General features: G+C 38.5%; 1 protein-coding gene across 5 annotated transcripts in view; it reads left to right on the top strand.

Moving 5' to 3' along the window:
* The window catches only part of NAV3 (neuron navigator 3), a 248,387-nt gene that overhangs the window by 184,528 nt on the left and 45,293 nt on the right, over positions 1-18,566 (top strand). For 4 of the 5 annotated variants that reach the window (XM_056516356.1, XM_056516355.1, XM_056516353.1 and 1 more), the window contains 7 exons: positions 124-262; positions 3,345-3,621; positions 4,454-5,159; positions 6,703-7,191; positions 13,562-13,603; positions 15,929-16,089; positions 17,921-18,109. In XM_056516356.1, coding sequence (XP_056372331.1) covers positions 124-262; positions 3,345-3,621; positions 4,454-5,159; positions 6,703-7,191; positions 13,562-13,603; positions 15,929-16,089; positions 17,921-18,109 — 2,003 coding nt within the window. The remainder of the gene's footprint in view (positions 1-123; positions 263-3,344; positions 3,622-4,453; positions 5,160-6,702; positions 7,192-13,561; positions 13,604-15,928; positions 16,090-17,920; positions 18,110-18,566) is intronic. The other variant, XM_056516357.1, reaches the window with a different exon arrangement.

The raw sequence follows: 18,566 nt of genomic DNA, 5'->3' as shown, positions 1-18,566 counted from the left end.
AAATAGGACTGGAAAGTTTCTGGTAAATCACTTGAAAAATAAGTAATCTCACCTATTGATTTTGAGATGCTTTCTGCCTGTTGAGACACGGTATGTAAAGGAGATGTGCTCCTTTCTCTGCAGCTGGGATGACAGCAGCTCGGTTAGCAGTGGCCTCAGTGACACTCTTGACAACCTCAGCACAGATGATTTGAACACCACCTCATCTGTCAGCTCTTATTCCAACATAACAGCCTCTTCAAGGAAGAACACTCATGCCCAGGTGAGTAGCTTTGTTGCCACTTTTTGCAACACCCCCCAAGCATTGATAGCTATGCCTCTAAACAAATGAAGTATTTATATCTTACAAAATCCTCTATTACACCAGAATGCAAGAATCCATAGACTCCATTGACCCAACCTTGGGCTGTGAGCTGACTTTCCAAATTCCCTGCTCCCAGGGCATGCATCACTGCTGAAGATGCTGGCTGGTGAGACCCAGATCTGCCCACCCTGGGGGAGCCCACACTGGTGCACCCTAACACAAAAAAAACCACAATGTGATTGGCTCTGTGATCGTGGATTTTTACTCACTCCAGCTCATTTGGGTATCTCTTTCAACAGGTTGCACAATAAAAAATATTTTTTTTTTTCTTTTTATGAGCTGAAACACATTAGGGAAGAAATATGCAGGCTGCACTGTCCTTTCAAATGGCAGAGATTGTCTTCTCCCCACTTAGGTCCAGGGATGAAAGTGTCAATGCAAACTAACAATGTTTAGTATCAAAATGGAGTTTAATAGCATACAGCCACAAACTAGATACATAATATATATATATGTGCGTGTCTGTGTATGCAAAGCTCTTGTGGCAAGTGTCCAAGCATTTCTTCCCAGCTCCCTTCAAAATTGCAAGTGATAGAGAAGTCAATACAGAATCCTTGCAGGACTTGGTTCCTTCCAAAAATGAAATAAAACCAGAAAAGTTTGTCTCAATAGGGAGTATTCTCTGCCATGTCATCTGTTTACAAGCAGGGAACTTTGAGACTGAACACTCAGCACAGAGGAAGAGTGGCTGCCTCCAGTGATTTGATGTCAAGTATTCAGGACACAAGAGTGACACTTCTGATTCCATTTAGACTCCTGCAGGCAGTCAGTGTCTGCAATTCAGAGGTCTGTTTTGTCAATGTAGTCTGCAGCAGACTCTGTGAGCAAGAGAAAAACACATTTCCCCCAGACAATAGGGAAATACAGTTACTTTAATCTCCAACAGGACAGATCTCAGACCAATGCTTATTCATGCAAAGATATTCACTCAAATGCCAACATTCTTCAGCCCTTACATTGCCTTTCCCACTCCATCAGGGACTTCCATGATTGCTAACTGGAGATCAGCCTCTTCCCTTTCACATCAACAATGATGGCCAGCTAGTTCTGCCTTACTTGTCATCAGGGTTGGGAAATCTCAGGCTGATTATTTAACTCCTTGTGGTTTTGTTTTCGTTTGGATTATCTCATGTTCTAGCTGCTCTATAATAAGCCTCTGTTTTATTTGCTAATTGTTCAGCGATAGACAAAGACTCAGTGAATGTTCAAATTTTACTTCAATTCCTGAGTTTCTTTATATTATGAAGACTAGGAAAAGATCTTTATCAGGTATGCCTTTACTAGGCACATTAAGTGGAACTTGCTGTATTCCATGCTAGCAGGGAATCTCAGTCAGAAGCTAAAATGAATGGAATACTCATTTTGCTGGCTTTTTTCCAGGTCTTAATAGGTGATTGGAGCAGTAAGGACTGAGACAAAAATTGCATATTTTATTGTTGTTTTCTTATTAAAAATATTATAATGGTGAAGAGAGGCTTTTAGAAAGTATTGTACTACTCGTTTGTTTTTTTAAATTATGCAGTTTACTTTAAAAACATATGACTAAATGTTTACAGTCATTCATTTATGGTAAAATGTCTGTAAGCATGTTGTTACATGTTATGCATGTTGTAACAATAACTTTAATGAAAACTCTATTTTGAAGGACCCTGCAATATTTTTGTAGATATCTGCTTGGGCTTTTTTCCCATTAATCCTTACCCATAATCTGTGCTATCATGTCCAAAGCACATACGTAATTATGGAAATGCAGGGAGCTGTTGCTTTTTGTACACCTCAGCTGACAAATATGTAAACAGGAACTGGTTATTATGTCGGTCATCTAATCAGTATTAATCCTACTTATGACAGCAGTGGCTAGGAAACAGCCACAGAGGGGTCTCTGTGGTGAAGGAGCTGTGACAGCACAGAATAATAAATAGCCTGTCCCTCAATGCAACCCATTTTGCAGCCCCTCTTAGGCTGGTGATACCTGAGAGCAGCACCATATTTTTGCTGTTAAAGAGGGGCAGAGGCAAGCAGGGGTGGTGAGAGGGTGATGTGTAAATAAGGCTTCAGAGTGAGGTCAGAAATCTGCAGAAAAACACAGAAGGGAGAGTTACACCGAGCAGCCTGTCAGCACAAACACCAGTCTTGTCAAACACAGAGGGTAGGGTCAGTCTCTGTTTCTACTTAAGCCACTTTCACAGCTTCTACCTTGTCTTGTTGGGCTGCTCCCTCAGCACTCCCTTATCAGCATGCCTCGGGGAAGGCAGGTGCCACTGGGGGGATAGGTCCTCACTGGGGCATCCTCACATGGGTCTGAGTTTCAGAGGGAGCATGAGCTCAGCTGGTTGCCTTCACACCACAGATGAGAAGAGAGGCACAAGCCTCTCTTCTGCTCTATTAGCTGATATAGCTAGAGAGAGTTTCTTGTTGGAAACAATTCATTTCTGTGGAGGAAAGCCAAAAGCTGTAGCACAAATATTTTTGGGGAAGATGCTATCCTTGTTCACTGGTGGTACACCATACTCCATTCTGCTCGAGAAATATTCCTAATCTTGTCACTGGAAGTCTTGGATAGGAAAAGGTAGGAAGCTACACTGAGCTGATTTTAATAGTATGTTCAGCAATTTACTCACCCAAGCTTTTATTAAAACCTCTCAGCACTATAATTCACTTCTGAAATTCAGACTCAATTGAGGAGCAATAGGGTATCACCACTGATGATTAAAGTGAATTGCTTTTTCACTTCATTATAATTTATCTATAAAGGAAAGGGATTAAATCTTTTGAAAATGAAAGAGAAATGTCTATAGCCCCAAATGGCTATATTTTGTATGTTTTTAAACTTTTGAATTAGGATACGAATGTTTTTGAAGGAAAGTTTCTGTGGCCCTTTCTGCAAATAGACCAAATTCTCCTCCCCTACTATGATTTAAGAAATCACCACATAATGGAGATGCTGGGACTGACCATTTCTCACGTGAATCTCTTGTAGCTGAAGACAGACTCAGAGAAGCGCTCGGTGACAGACAGTGAAACTTGGGGCAGCACTGAAGAGCTGAAGAAGCCAGAGGAAGACTTTGACAGCAGTGTAGACAGCAGTGGCAAGTGGAAGGGCCTTCCCTCGGGGCTGCCTGAAGAGTCAGAGAAGGGGGGGCAGAAAACAACTCTCTCTGTATCACAGACTGGGTCTTGGAGGAGAGGCATGACTGCACAAGTAGGAGCAGCTCAGTCCAGGCACAAAGCAGGAACAAGTGCACTCAAGACCCCAGGTAAGAAACTTCCATAGTTCAGATTACAGTGCTCTTAAAATAACTGATGGATATTATATTTATATATATATATATATATATATATATATATATGTAAAATAGGAAGAGGGTAGTTTCTGACATAGCAGAACATCTTACTTTGACCTTTCCGCACATTAGAATAAAGTTTTAGAAAATATGGGAGAAACATAGAAATATATGTTATGTAGTCACAAGCCTACACAGGACTGAAGGAAACCTCTCAAAAAGTCAAAAAATCTTGAGAAGACATCAAGGATATGACAAAGACCAATTAACTTGTGTAATTGATATTGTTACAGATAAAGACGATTCATTCCATAATATAATCTCTCCCTGATAATTTTGTATAACTAAAACCAGAACAAACTTAGTCACAAACTAAAAAGATGTAATCAGTGAAAACCAAAGAACTCTATAAATACCACTAATTTCTACATGCATAATTGATGTCATACTTCAGGAAATGTTTATTACATGTAGTGTTTTATTTTCAAGTATTATTTCTTTCATACAGAAATACTGTTAACAGAAAAAAAAATAGTCAAAATTCCTTATAGTTCATTCAAGATTATGTACTACAACTATATTTTCCACATATATATGATACTGGAAGTCATCACAGGAATGTCAAGCTTTTAATACTTTAAGCTTATCTGTAATGTGTCATACCTGCTACAGATGGGATACTAAAGACCAAACCCTTCTATTTTGTATTTTTTCGTTTTGAAATTCTAATCAAATAGTGTTGAAATTGCATTTTAAGAACTGCAGCTTAAACACAAGTGATCTTTTCAAATATACTTTTACTTAGGAAAAACCGATGACGCAAAAGCTTCAGAAAAAGTGAAAACTCCCCTGAAAGGAGCCTCCATACAGCGATCTCCATCCGATGCAGGAAAAAGCAGCGGTGATGAAGGGAAAAAGCCTCCCTCTGGCATTGGGAGATCAACTGCTACAGGGTCGTTTGGATTCAAGAAATCCGGGTTGGGATCTTCCACCATAATCACCACAAGTGGAGCGACCATCACCAGCGGGTCAGCAACACTAGGAAAACTGCCAAAATCTTCAGCCATGGGCGGGAAGTCCAACGCAGGGAGGAAGACGAGCTTAGACGGCTCCCAAAACCAGGATGACGGCGTCCTGCACGTGAGCTCCAAGACAACCCTGCAGTACCGCAGCCTGCCTCGCCCGTCGAAATCCAGCGGCAGCGGCATCCCGGGCAGGGGCGGCCACCGCTCCAGCACCAGCAGCATCGACTCCAACGTCAGCAGCAAGTCTGCGGGCGCTGCTGCCACCAAACTGAGAGAGCCCAGCAAGATCGGCTCCGGGAGGTCCAGCCCTGTCACCATCAACCAGACGGACAAGGAGAAAGAGAAAGTGGCCGTGTCGGATTCTGAAAGCGTCTCGCTGTCCAGCTCCCCTAAATCCAGCCCGACTTCGGCAAGCGCCTCTGGCACACCAGGACTTAGACAGCCAGGATCCAAATACCCAGATATCGCTTCCCCCACGTTTCGAAGGTTAGTGCATTTCCATCATTCCCTGAAGTTGCAATGTTATAAAGCAAGGATTTTCAATATGTTGAAGCAGTGTCCAAAAAGCCTTGTCAGGGAATATTTTGCCACAAACGAATCAAGTACAGGAAAAGAAAAGGGCAATATTTTTTTTCATACAAAATAATCATTTTCTTTGATATCTGAAGACCTTACTAGACCTGAAATGTCTGCTGATCCTTGAGCTTTAAGCTTCTAGGTACATCCCCACAACCAAAGCTTGAAGCTTAGAAGTGGACTCACTGATCCTTATGGGTCCCTTCCTGTCAAGATATTCTGTGATTCTGAGTTCAGCCACATGTGCAGTTTCTTCTCAATACTGTGGTAAACCCCCAGAGGGAAGAAGGACACTATGTTCAGGCACATTCTCTTAATGGAACAGGCATTGCCATATTGTGCATGGAGAACTGAAGAGCTCTTCAAATTATAGTTAGATTCGCTTTCACGTTGTTGGCAGCTCCAGCTACAAACGCTTCATTCATTATCTTAGCAGCTTTGTTACATTTTTTGACACAAACATTGGCAAAATTGTAAATGCTCTATTGTAACATTTCTGGAAGTATAAATCCGGATAAATGCTCCATGAATCGGGATGGAGCACTTGCTCTGCTGGAGAAAAAGCCAATAGTGCCCTCTTGTGCCTACTTACCAAAACAGCATCTCCAAGAAGCTGGGGAGGTGCAGCTTAGTTTTGTGGGCTTGGCAAAAATGTAAAACGGATTCATATGTTATTAGACATTCTTACTTTGCATCATGATAAGTTTTGCATATATTTACCTTTAATTTATAAGCTGTACATTAACTACAGCTTAAAATATTTCCAGAAATCCATTAAAACATCACATGATCTTTTAGTTCAAATTTTAGAGGACTTGCAGTTTATTTTTTCATCATCACCGTAGAATTGTCGTATCTAGAATTGCTAGACTGTAATATGTGAAATACACTTTTATCATTCGTGCCCTTGGAGACAAACTGTGCCAATTTAGCCATGGTGCAGTTTATTCTGTCTGAGTGGTTACAACATGACTGGTGACCACATGACCATCTGTGCAGAAAAACAACGAGAGGGGAATTTTACACAAATACTTAGATGTTTATTAAACTATGAAGGATTTTGCAAGTGTTCGTTGCAATCATTTAAGCAGATTTGAGAAGTGAGGAGTTTAAAAGCTAATGACTTGGGAATGCCTAATTACTGAATTTGGGTGAAAGTGTAATCTGTTTATGCACTAATAAGACAAAAATGTGATTATTTTACCTCTCTCTGGGAGGGTCTCTGTGCAAAGAGCAAATCTGACTAGGAGTGAATAAGAACGGTTGCTAAAGAAACAAACCATGATTATTGTGAATGGTTAAGTGAATTTAAATTTTCTCTGCAATTGATCAAGTAGGCAGGCGTGATTTTCCTAGCAGTAATTAAAAATGTGTAGTTTGGCTCTTAGGATGTTGCGCCATGAATGTTTAATGTGGCTATCAGTTTCTCTAAAGCTATTTGTTTTACATTTAGGTTGTTTGGTGCCAAGGCAAGTGGTAAAGCTGCCTCTGCACCCAGTTCTGAAGGTGTGAAACCCACATCGGCAATGCCCAGCCCTAGTACCACATTGGCACGGCAAGGCAGCCTGGAATCGCCATCCTCGGGCACAGGCAGCATGGGCAGTGCAGGTGGGCAAAGTGGTAGCAGCAGCCCCCTCTTCAGTAAACCTTCGGACTTAAATGCAGATGTTGTAAGCTTAAGTCACTCCCTGGCTTCCAGTCCTGCCTCAGTGCACTCTTTCACATCAGGTGCTCTTGTGTGGGCTGCAAACCTGAGCAGCTCTTCAGCGGGCAGTAAGGACACACCAAGTTACCAGTCCATGACTAGCCTTCACACCAGTTCCGAGTCCATTGACCTTCCTCTGAGCCATCATGGCTCTCTCTCTGGACTGACTACAAGCACTCAGGAGGTTCAGAGCCTGCTCATGAGGACTGGCAGCGTCAGATCTACTCTTTCGGAAAGGTGAGCTTGCCTATAGATATAGTGACCACAAAATAAGCGAGAGGCAAAAGGACAGGAGCCAAAAATATAAACCCTCCCCCTGTTTTGCTGAAGGGACACTGTTTAATTAGCAGCTTAGTCCTTTATGTTAAAAAAGGAAGGAAGAAAAGAGAGCTGAAAGGCATTGTAATGTGGAATCAACTGCCTTTTAAGGTTTTACAAGCACTTTTTCTATCTTGAGAAATTTTTTTGGTTCCCTTGTTCTGGAGACAAGGAGAGAAAAGAGTGGAAATCATTTAATTAACAGCAAGTGTAAACAGCCAACAGGTACATAATGATTCCTGCATGCTGGATCCACCTGCTGTCCCAGTATTTGGTAGTTCCAAAGCAAGCAAACCTCCAGCTGTGGGACCCCAGCTTTTCTCCTCCCATCAGCTGAAAGCACAGGCAGAGCTGCTGTGTCCTGGTCTTCAGCTGACCAATCTTACTTAAAATACTCAGTCTTGACAAGCTACTTCTTGCATGGTAATCATTACACAGATCCTTACTGAAGTGCAGTTTCCCTGGTAGGGAGAAAGTTTACAAGATGAGATCCTTGCTGCATGGTCAGTCCTGGCAAGTGCCCAGAACAGGCAAAGAGACAAAAAAAACCTTTTTCTGTGTGTTTGCTCTATTAAAGAATTTTTTGATATGCAGATATTTTACCACACAAGTTACATTATAAAAGGTGCAATCAGCCTGACACAGTTGAACCAAGATTTTTCTTAATTTTTTTCTTAATATTTTTCTTAATATTTTTCTTAATATTTTTCTTAATATTTTTCTAAATATTTTTTCTGAATATTTTTCTTAATATTTTTTCTTAATATTTTTTCTTAATATTATTTTAAAACTTCTTTTTTTTTTTTTTTTTTTTTGGTGAAACATTTATTTGACTTTTGCGGGAGAGAAAAAAATTATCTTTATGAGGCACTAAGTTACTTGAGCTTCTCATGAAAATTTTCAGGATTTGACAGTGAAACTCATCTCACATGGGGACTATAAAATCAACATTAAATATTTCATTAGCCTTTGATTCAAAAAAGAAAATTTTACTGAATCAGTCAGATATATTTTAAACTTAGTTGTTTAACAGCAGAAATATTTTAAGGAGAAAAGGCCTTTTACATACAACATCAACTTTTTTTGCCCTTTATGTAAACTCAGAGATTTTTTGATACCCATCCTTTGCATAGAAGGAATTGACTTTCAGTGAACCAGCATTAAAAAAAAATCTCGTAATCAAAACCTTGAGCAATCTAGATGCAAACTTTTAATCAATTTAATTTTCTTATGTTGCATTCATAAGTATTATTATATCAGCTAAAAATCACACCTCTTATTATTATAATTGCAAATTATACTACTATTATATATTGATTAATTCTATGTTTTAATAATTATAAAAAATATAATGTACTCTAACAGTACCTAGTATTGTTAAAAATACAGTAATTATAAATTCACGAGCAATTTGTAGTTTGCACCATGCCTTTAATTTTTAAATAGGAATTTGAATTTGTGTACTATGAACTGAATGTGACAATATTTCTTAAAAGGTCAATTATTAATACCAAGCTTACAGAATCCTCCACTGCCACATATACAGATGGTGAGGTCAATAGAGTGATGTGGACGAGTATGAATTTATGCCAAAAAATATATGCAGGATCTTAAACATCACATTTCAAAAATAATGGCTTGGCAGAAGTTCCTGAGCAACCCCCACTGCTAATACTTTATGTATTTGTTCAGTGACTTAATTTCAGTGGTTCCAAATACTTTGCCATTGGCAATATTTTTAAGTTTCAGATTTGTCCATGTGTGTATATTATGATTGAGTCCAGAGAGAGCCATTGTTCATGTTGATCTGGCCTCAAACAAATATATGTACCTAGAGTAAATGGTGTCATTTCTTGAATTATAGCCCCAACAGGGTTTTAGCAGTTTGATTTTTCTGAAAGGTCTATACAAGTGCTGAGTTTCTAAACTCTTTTGTACATTAAAACTTACATGTAGCAAAGTATTTTTTCACAACAAAAGCATTGATTTACAACGTTGGAGGCAGATATGTTTGGCAGCAGATTATGTCCTTTTTTCTTTGTAATCTCTTATTTGGAATGCCTTTGACTATAGTAATTATAGCATGGCATAGCATAAAAAATTATCTGAAAGGAGGTTTTTTTCTTTTTCTTCAGTCACCCTAGAGCTTGCAAAAGACTGAATCAGCAGTCCTTATAATCAGATGTTCTAATATAATATAGGGACAAAATCAGACCAAAGTGCACGATGAGGTACAACTAGAAAGCAACATAAAGTCTATGCAGAGAAACTGCAGGAAAAACTGAAAGAGAGGAGAGAGCTAATGATAGATGACATAAAATATATGGATTTGTTTCACTGAAGCATTAGCTGTAATTTGATGGATATCAGTGATGGCAAGCATACTAAGAGGAAGTGAAAAGGTTAAAGATACATTCGGTTTACTGGTCCTGATGAACTTTTCACTTCCCTGCTTCAGACACAGCCTGAAAATCCTGCAGTCATTAGAACTGGAGAAAAGTTTTCAAAGGGTCTGTGCTGAGGAAGGAGTGAGGGGGAGAGATGGAATGGAGGGCGAGGGGATTACATGATGGCCAGTTTACCTGGAAAAATAGAGAAGATGTTAAACAAAATAGGTTAAGTAGCAGACAACATGGGATAAGTGATTAACAGCCTTTTAAATGATAAAGACTAATTTAATTAATTTGCTGGAAAACATGCTCTCTGAATAGAAGAAAAATAGTAAATAAATGAAATAAAAATCCTGTATTTACTCAAGCTTTAACTTCTATTGCTGATAACACTCTCATAAGGAAATGGGGAAAATATAGGTGCTTGAATAGTTGGTAAGGAGTTATTGAAGATGAGTGATCAGCTGCTTATTAGTCTGAAGGAATAGAATGGGACAGGATATATTTGCATAGATAGAAAATGGAAAATAGTGAGGCTAATTTACAGAACGTCTGTACAGAGTTGCAGTACCATTGCATTTTGAAAATGAAAGTATTGCATATAAGTCTTAGAAAGTAGCTCTCCTATTATACTTCTTACCATTAGGCTTTAACCTGAGACTTTGGGACATCAAGTTTTAGGAAAGAACAGCTGGAAAGAAAACACTGGGTACATGTACATTTTCTGTGAAGTTGAGTAGCCCTTGACTGCCTCCAAAAATAGAGTCACCTTTCAGCAAATCTGCAAGGTCTCTGCTATATTTGCCCACCTATCCCTCCAGGGATGATCAGATGTTGCCCACTGAGTGATGGTACAGCACCAGCACAGAGCTGCCTGACAACTCCTGGAGTGAAGTGTCAAAGTTTACTCCAGCCAAATTCTGCATCATTCAGTGAGATTTTATCAACTGAAAATAGACTCAGTAGAAGCAAGCAAAATATTTTCTTTTTCAGAAGGAAAGTAGATTTTGCATCTCTCTCAGGCTTTTTGCTGGTTTTGCACTAGCAGTATTTTAAAAAGTCTAATTGTAGTGTCATAGCAGTGTAGCTCCCTCTATGGGAGGACACTTTTCTTTTACCTTACAACAATTTAGAGGGATTAGAAAAAAATCATGCAGGTACTTATACTCTAAAATAAAAACATCTTCTGGGGTTCATTGTAAATATTACTGCTTTAGTTGTAAAATTTTCCAGGTGGACACATCACCAGTAGTTCTTTCAAACCCTTAATTGCTGTTGAGCATTGCTTATTTGTAGCTTTCTTCTGCTTGATCCAAAGGACACAGCAAGGAAAGCATAAGATTGTAGAAATATAGAAATAAACAATGTTCTAATCAGCAGTAATAGCTGCATTTTAAGATTAGCAGAGTAGAAGTTGTTTTTAGTTACATAACTGGCTTTCTCTGTTTTGCTTTAAAGGGATGCTTAGTTTTCAGTCCTATGAAAGTGCATCAAAATCCACTTAAGCCCTTCAAGAATTTCCATTATTTTAAATTATCATAATTGACAGTTGTGGTTTTAAGGTGTGAAACAGTGCATCATCAATCAGATTTTCTTCTATGCCTAGCCTTTTGTAGAAACTAATTTGTAAGGCCCATATCACCTTGGCTGAGCCCATCATGGAGCTCTCCAGTTGTTTCTTAGATTGCAATCACTTGTTTTATTCCCTAACAGCTCTGAAAGAGTTAGATGTAGTTCAAGGATATGCTATTTTGGCCTTTTCCCAAGATAACCTCATCACCAAGGGCAAGTAGGAAAAAGAGGAATGTAAGGCTTCCTGTAATTTCTATCATAGAAATTGCAGTGAGTTTCAGCAGTGTAAAATAAACAGAAGAGAATGAGGTACAGTGGGCTTGATAACTTCAGCCTACGTCCTCAGTCCTCTTTCTGCAAGATTGCTTTTCCCAATTTACATAGCAAAGAAAAACATGAGGAATACTATGATACTCTCATACTCACTTTTTATTGGTTTTTGTTCATGTATGCATTGCTTCTTTCAGGAAAGGACTGTCTTTATTATCATTATCAACTTTAGAGATGTGAGGTAAAGTCAGTTCTATTTACCAAAAGCCCAATTTCTGTGGAAGAAATGAACCCAGCTTTTGGTGGATGAATTATTTCAGATATTAAAAAGATAAGGGCAGTTATTGATCTGAAGTAATAGTTACCATGCCTAATGGTTTCATACAATTATCTGAAATCTAGGAGCATCTTTGTAAGCTTTATTATTTTTAAAAAACACAATGAACATTTGCTACAGGCATTTTAATGCAGTTGCAGCAATTCTTTATTTATGTTGGGGAATATTCCTCCCTATTTCATTTAATATTCTGAATTCAAAAGATTTATGGAAAATCCTGTGGTCACTCTTAACTTACTTATACAACTGGCATACCTTTTGGCTTGGTGATTGGTTCAAAGGAACACTGACTCCTTTTTTTTTTTAGCTAATGTGCTATGGATTACTTTGAAATACATATATCTCTAAGTAATATTGGAAAATACATTGTTCATTTGGACTTTTAAGTGTTTGCATAAGAAACTGGTGTTATGATCTTTATTCATCTTGAAATTTAGAGGTGCATAAGGGTAAATAAAGGAACATCAAGGCCCCGTTTTTCTCTGCGAAGAAAAAAAAAGTGAATCATTAATTCAAATTTATGTTGTCTTTTTGCCAGCCCTTCTGGGTCTTGTTAGATATGTTGGGAGCAAAATGCTGAAAATACAGTCCTCTGTCAGACTCTCCCATGGACCGTGATAACTGGGCTGAAATACTGAAATACTGCTGATTTTTACAAGGCCCTTTATTAAACTAGTAAAATTGTCTGTAAAATTTCCTGTTGGTAAGAGTAGTTGGCTTCCATTCATCCAAGCTCTGATAGTAATACATTGTCCATGCCTTTATCTACTTGCATCAAGGATTCATGGCAGTATCATCACCCCCAACACAACAGGAAACACCTTTAATAAGGGTATTTCTTGGGTAGCAAGGGTCCTAAGTTATTGCTGCTCTCAGAGGTGTGATTATGATATGTAATACAGAGGATTTCAAAAGCCATTTTGCCATTTAATCTGTATGTTGATACTAATCTATGTTCTAAAGGGAGAAAACTTTGCAATACTTACTCGATGATAACTAGGTCAACCCACACCAACCAGAGACCAATTTGCCAAGACTTTATGGTGAAATGCTCAAATGACACTTGGAAGGAGGGCTAGTGGGTGCCCTTCTAGTGATGTGATTTCAGTGAGGAAAATTCCACCCATATATTTTGGGTGATCTGCCACTCTGACACTGTGAGTGCAAGAAAATGAAACAACATCACTCTGGTGCCACTTTTCATTGTCCCCACCATAGCCTTACTATGTGAGCCCTCAACAGAAAGCCAAGGGTCTGAATCTTTAGGACATATTTCTACATGCAGGGCTGTCATTTGGCTTCTGGCAAGGCCATGCTGCCTCTTAGCAGGTGCCACAACCTTCATTCCTTTTGGAAATCTATTGCCTTATCATATGCAACTGTGAAAAATAAAGATTCCTACTGTGACCATATGATTCTCACACAGATTGCAGAGCAAAGCTGTAGAAAGGTTAGAAATGGTAAAGAAGCACTTGTTTCTGACTTGGACAGTCTCCAAATTACTATTGACCCAGCCCAGAGCATGTCTAGATGAAAAATGAGTGTGCAGCAGTCCTTGTCCTATTGTTCCCTCCAATGAGTAAAGGATTTATCATGAAAGTTTTTATTAAAAAGCATTAAATGACCTTCTCTTATGCACACAGACCTAGAGCTTTAAAATTTGTAATGCTGAATAGTCCTGTTTACTGTATGTCCTTAGGGATTTTTTTTGTTTTAACAGCATGCAGCTTGACAGAAATACACTACCCAAAAAGGGATTAAGGTATATTTTTTTTTTTTTTGAGCATGACTGCTGCTTCTCTATTTTCCTGTAACCTTTTCTACACTGCTTTTATTTTTCTTTCTCCTTTTGTTGATCCTGTTTACAATAGAGTTCTTGGAATTTCAATTCAAACCAGAAAATGTAAATTTTAACAATGAAATTTTTCTTTCCATGTCTGCCTAAGGAATAAATCTTCTTTCAATATATACCATGGAAAGTAAATGTCATTAGGGATCATTTCTTTATGCAATGAATCTTAAAAGGCATTGAATCCTGGAGTGCTGAAAAAGACAGAACAAGATATTTATACAATTCAATAGGACTAATTGTTGAAAACATTATGGAGAAAAGCAAGGTTTTAGAGATGGATCTGACCTGAACTCATGCAAACACCCATGAAATTTGAACTGGAGAGCTACTAAAGGGTAGAAATACTAATTCCAGATACTAGAAAATACTAATTTTACTATCCAGGGTTTGTAAGTATTACAAAAATGCTGCTCCATTCAGTTTTCTTGGTCCTTATCCAGCAATACACAGAGTCCAACTTTGCTACTAACTCTTCACTAAATTCTGTCTTCATCACAGAAAACAGAATTTATCCACCCTTTTCTCTCCTCCATGCTTAAAAGAGCGGATCATTAGGTAACTTGGCTGGTCTCATCAGGCATGGAAGCCCATCTCCCCAATCCAGGAAAAAGATTTGGCAAGCAAGGACAAATGTGCATGTACACAGATACTCTGCAGCTTTCCAATAACTGAAACTACACCGTTACATCTCATGAATTATGAAAATCTATTTATAAAATTTTAAGATAGTGCTGAACTATTGTCACTATAATGTACCTTCTGACCTTCTGCACTAGCTGTACCTTAATAAGAATTTAGTCAAATTTCCCATCATCACAAACCAATCATTTTGGATTTGGAGAGAATGGAAAAGGCATTAAAGGCATAATGGGAGCTCTGTGAGGATACAATGGGATGATCGAGGTTTGTGGATGCTCAGCTGTAATGGTGCCTGAAAGCTGAAAGTGAAGTAGGAAAACTGCTTATAGGCATATAAGAATAATCAGTTAGCCCAAAAAAAACACAAAAAACCCTCAATTACACTTAATGTTTAATGTGCAGGGATCCCAGTCCAAAACTCAGATCCTGAATTCTCGTTTTGCCATCTTTCCAATCTGATAACCACTCTGTTCTCTACCACATTTATAGGCAAAGATCACAGCTGTCTTTTTGAAAGGAGAAAGGAAGTAAATATTTAATAAGGACAAGATGGTTTACTGCTGTAAAATATTGTACAAAACCCCAACCACAACACAAGAAGTTACATGTTCATTTAATCTTCTCTCTAAGCAGAAACACTTGTGCCTCACAAGCCTGAAGCCAGAATATCAAAAGCCCTTTCTGCTCTGCTGTTTTGGGGAACACTGATGGCTCATGACAGTAGCAAAGGAGGTGTTCATTTCTCAGCAGGATACTGTCTGAATGAAGCAGACTGTTTCAGACATTTCTGAAAACAATCTCTTGATTAAGACCCACACTGTATGCACATTTTAATATTTAATCATTGCCAGAATTTCCCTTCTTCCAGCTCAGCCAAGGCTGGACCAGTGAGTTACCAGTTCTCCCTCTTAGTCCACATGTCAGACTGCTCTTGTTTTATTGGTTTACCATAGGAAGCAGTTGATTAATCATTTAATTGCCAAACTTCTTCCTTCCAGAGAACTTATTTCTGCTAGTTGTTTATTTTTCCTGTCCCTTTCCCTCCCCTCAATTTTGGGCAGGACAAAATGCCAGGTAGCAGTGTGGCAGAGAGTATGACCATGGGTAGCTGTCATTTTTCAGAGTTGTTGATCTGTTTCACTACTGTTGTCTAATCAGTTGCCCACATGATACAGATTTCATTTTGTAAGTGGCTACTAACGTTCCTTGGCTTCTATTCTGTCAACTCCCCATCCTAACCATACAGCTTCCAAGCTTTTGCATCAACCTGTGCACTTCCTATAGCTTTGAAGTCCTTTTCTGTCAGCTCAGTTGTCTGTCTGCTATGGTTTGTCATCTTGTCTCTTCAAAAGAAGGGAATGTTGTTTTGGGTGGGGGGATGAAGAGTAAGGGGGGTTCAAGTCCTGTAGGTTTTCTGTTGTAACCCAATGGTAAATTTTACCTAATTAAACTCTCTGATGATAACCACTTGACTAGACCTGATGTTTTCCTAGGGATTTGTTCTATCTAACTGGTGAAGGGTATTTGTGTGACAGCTGTTTCTTTCCAAACCATCACCTTGTCATTGTCTTGAGCATGCCAGCTGTGGTTTTTCAGATACACGCCATCATCCCGGCAGACAAGTCAGGAGGAAGGCAAGGAATGGCTACGCTCCCATTCAACTGGAGGCCTGCAAGACACTGGCAGTCAATCCCCACTTGTTTCTCCTTCAGCTATGTCTTCATCTGCAACTGGAAAATACCACTTTTCCAACCTGGGTAAATGCCATTTCCCTTCACTGTTTCTTCCCCTCCGTAATAGAACCATGAAGTTCCACTGTTCATATTTCTTAGCCTGCCAGACTAGGTAGTTTATTTTCAACATCTTCATCACCATATTGTTTTACCTCACTAGTGATGGGAAACTCACAGTGTTGTTAATGAAGTGGGTCAAGGTACCACCTGCTTTGCACAGAGGAAAAAAAGCACAGATTTTTATGGCTTAACCAAGGTGATAAATTTTGAGGGAGAGCTGGAAATTGGCTTCTAGTTCAAAGCTCTTCATGATTTAGGTTTCACAGTCAGTAGGATTCTTCCCAGTGATTTTAGTGAAGGTCAGAAACTAAACATTGGATTTTTCCTACATATAGGTTTGCTTTGAGACAGACCTTTTCAATGTGTTTCAGTGGGTGGACCTGGCTATAACTGCACTGGGTGTCATCCAAATCCTAACCTTGAATACAAAATCGTATTTTGTGATCTGAGTCACATTGCAGTTTTATTTGATTACACACCAAGGTTTAGATTTGGTTCTTCTGAATCTTGTTTCAAATTAATCCAACATAAGTTTGGTTTGTTTGGGGTTTTTTTTTATTAATTTAATACATTCTTTAATTATGAATAAAAAACACTTATCTGCACTGCACTTGACACATTCCTAGGTTCACAGTGAGCCCTTACTGAGGAATTAGTACCATCCTTTGAAGCATTAACACTTCTATCACTCTGTGACAGCTTATGGCATCTATATGTTATGATCACTCAAAAGAAATTTGATCAGACATACACATATTAGTCTTTATTACATAGAGGAAAAGAAGTTGAGCTAAGCTACTTTTAAAAATGCAATTGGATCCTCACCGAACAAGCCACTGCTTTGAATTTTCTTCCTATAGTTTTACACACAGCTCTTTGTAAGCAGTGTTTTTTCACTATATTATTTTCTGTTTACCATTATCTCCTTTTCTTTTTGTTCACAGTTCTTGTGAGCTCACAATAGAGAGCAATAAGATAATGGGGTTTAAAATCTATTTTTTTATTGTCCTTTGCTTTTTTTCAGTTTTCATAGTCCTATGGAATAATTTGCTCTCACAACACAGCTGTTCTGGTAGTTTATAACTTAGGACACATCTTGGATGTTCTAAAATAAAAGTCCAGATACTGAGACTGAATTTGGCTAGAAAGTTCAATTTTTCTTCTAGGCATTGAGATTGTGTGGTCCAGGAGCACTTTAGCCAGGCTTTCCTTCTTACTGGCAAAAGAATGTTGCAAAAGCTTAAAGTAGGTTCATCACTGCTGTTCTTGATTTCAACCATGTCTGACTACACCTGTTTATTAGGATGAGATTCAACTGAGGCCTCTACATGAATAGTTAACTTAATATATTGGTAGGTGCTCCTAAAAAACAAAGGATGAATGTTTTGCATATGTAAATGAACTTTGGTTTTAACAGCAGTCAGTAATACAGGTGTATATAACAATAAAATACAGATGCTGATTAATTAAAAGTGCTGCTTTTAAAATAGTTATGACCTCTTATTCCTTTTTAACTTTTGAATCTCCCTCATTGATTTTCCTTCTTGGGTTGCCAAAGGGTATTCAGACACCAGTGTTAGTGCTACCCAGTGTTTTACAGGATTAATGTCATCGAGCTCCTTTGAGGCCATCTCCTCCACCTTTTTGTTGTAGCTTTAAATGCAGCAATAAAAGCCTTCCATTTTCTCAACAGCATGAAGTCCACCTAACATTGCTACTTCTACATTACGATTTTGTGCAGAACCAAAATTCACTTAAAGGAAATGTGCTTCACTAATAAAGCTTTTTATTCCAGTGAGTCCAACCAACCTATCCCAGTTTAACCTTCCTGGGCCCAGCATGATGCGCTCAAACAGCATCCCTGCACAGGACACTTCTTTTGATCTCTACGATGACTCCCAGCTGTGTGGCAGTGCCACGTCCTTAGAAGAGAGACCACGAGCAATCAGTCATTCAGGTTCATTCAGGGACAGCATGGAAGAAGGTAAGACTGAGCAACCTCCTAAATCAGCAAACATTTCTCAAAGTAGATGTCCAAAGCATAGTACAATTTAAAAATATTTCTTCTGCACCATAGAAACTTAAATGATTTTCTGAAGCTTTTATTAATCCTGTTGAGTTGGACTCACAAGCCTGCCTTTTCCTAAAACATGGAAGGTATTACTTTCATCCAGTATCTCGTACATGTACAAATCCTCTATCAGAAATTTTGGAGAAAAAGAAGCCATTCTTGGAAAATTATTCTTTTTTCCTCTAAATCCAAAATGTCTGCACATACCTTGACTACTAAGTTTCTCTGTTTTCTTAGTCTTACTTTTGTGCTTCCATTTTTCTCCCCAAACACCAGTGCTACTTAGCATCTCCTTGCTTTTGCAGACATTTAATCTACCCACTTTCCTACAGCCTCCTACAGCAAACACCATGTCAATTTCTATATTGAA

The sequence above is a fragment of the Oenanthe melanoleuca genome, chromosome 1A, assembly GCF_029582105.1.
Source record: "Oenanthe melanoleuca isolate GR-GAL-2019-014 chromosome 1A, OMel1.0, whole genome shotgun sequence".
NCBI lineage: Eukaryota > Metazoa > Chordata > Aves > Passeriformes > Muscicapidae > Oenanthe > Oenanthe melanoleuca.
The sequence above is the reverse complement of the archived record's forward strand: the minus strand, read 5'-3'. Positions and strand labels throughout refer to the sequence as shown.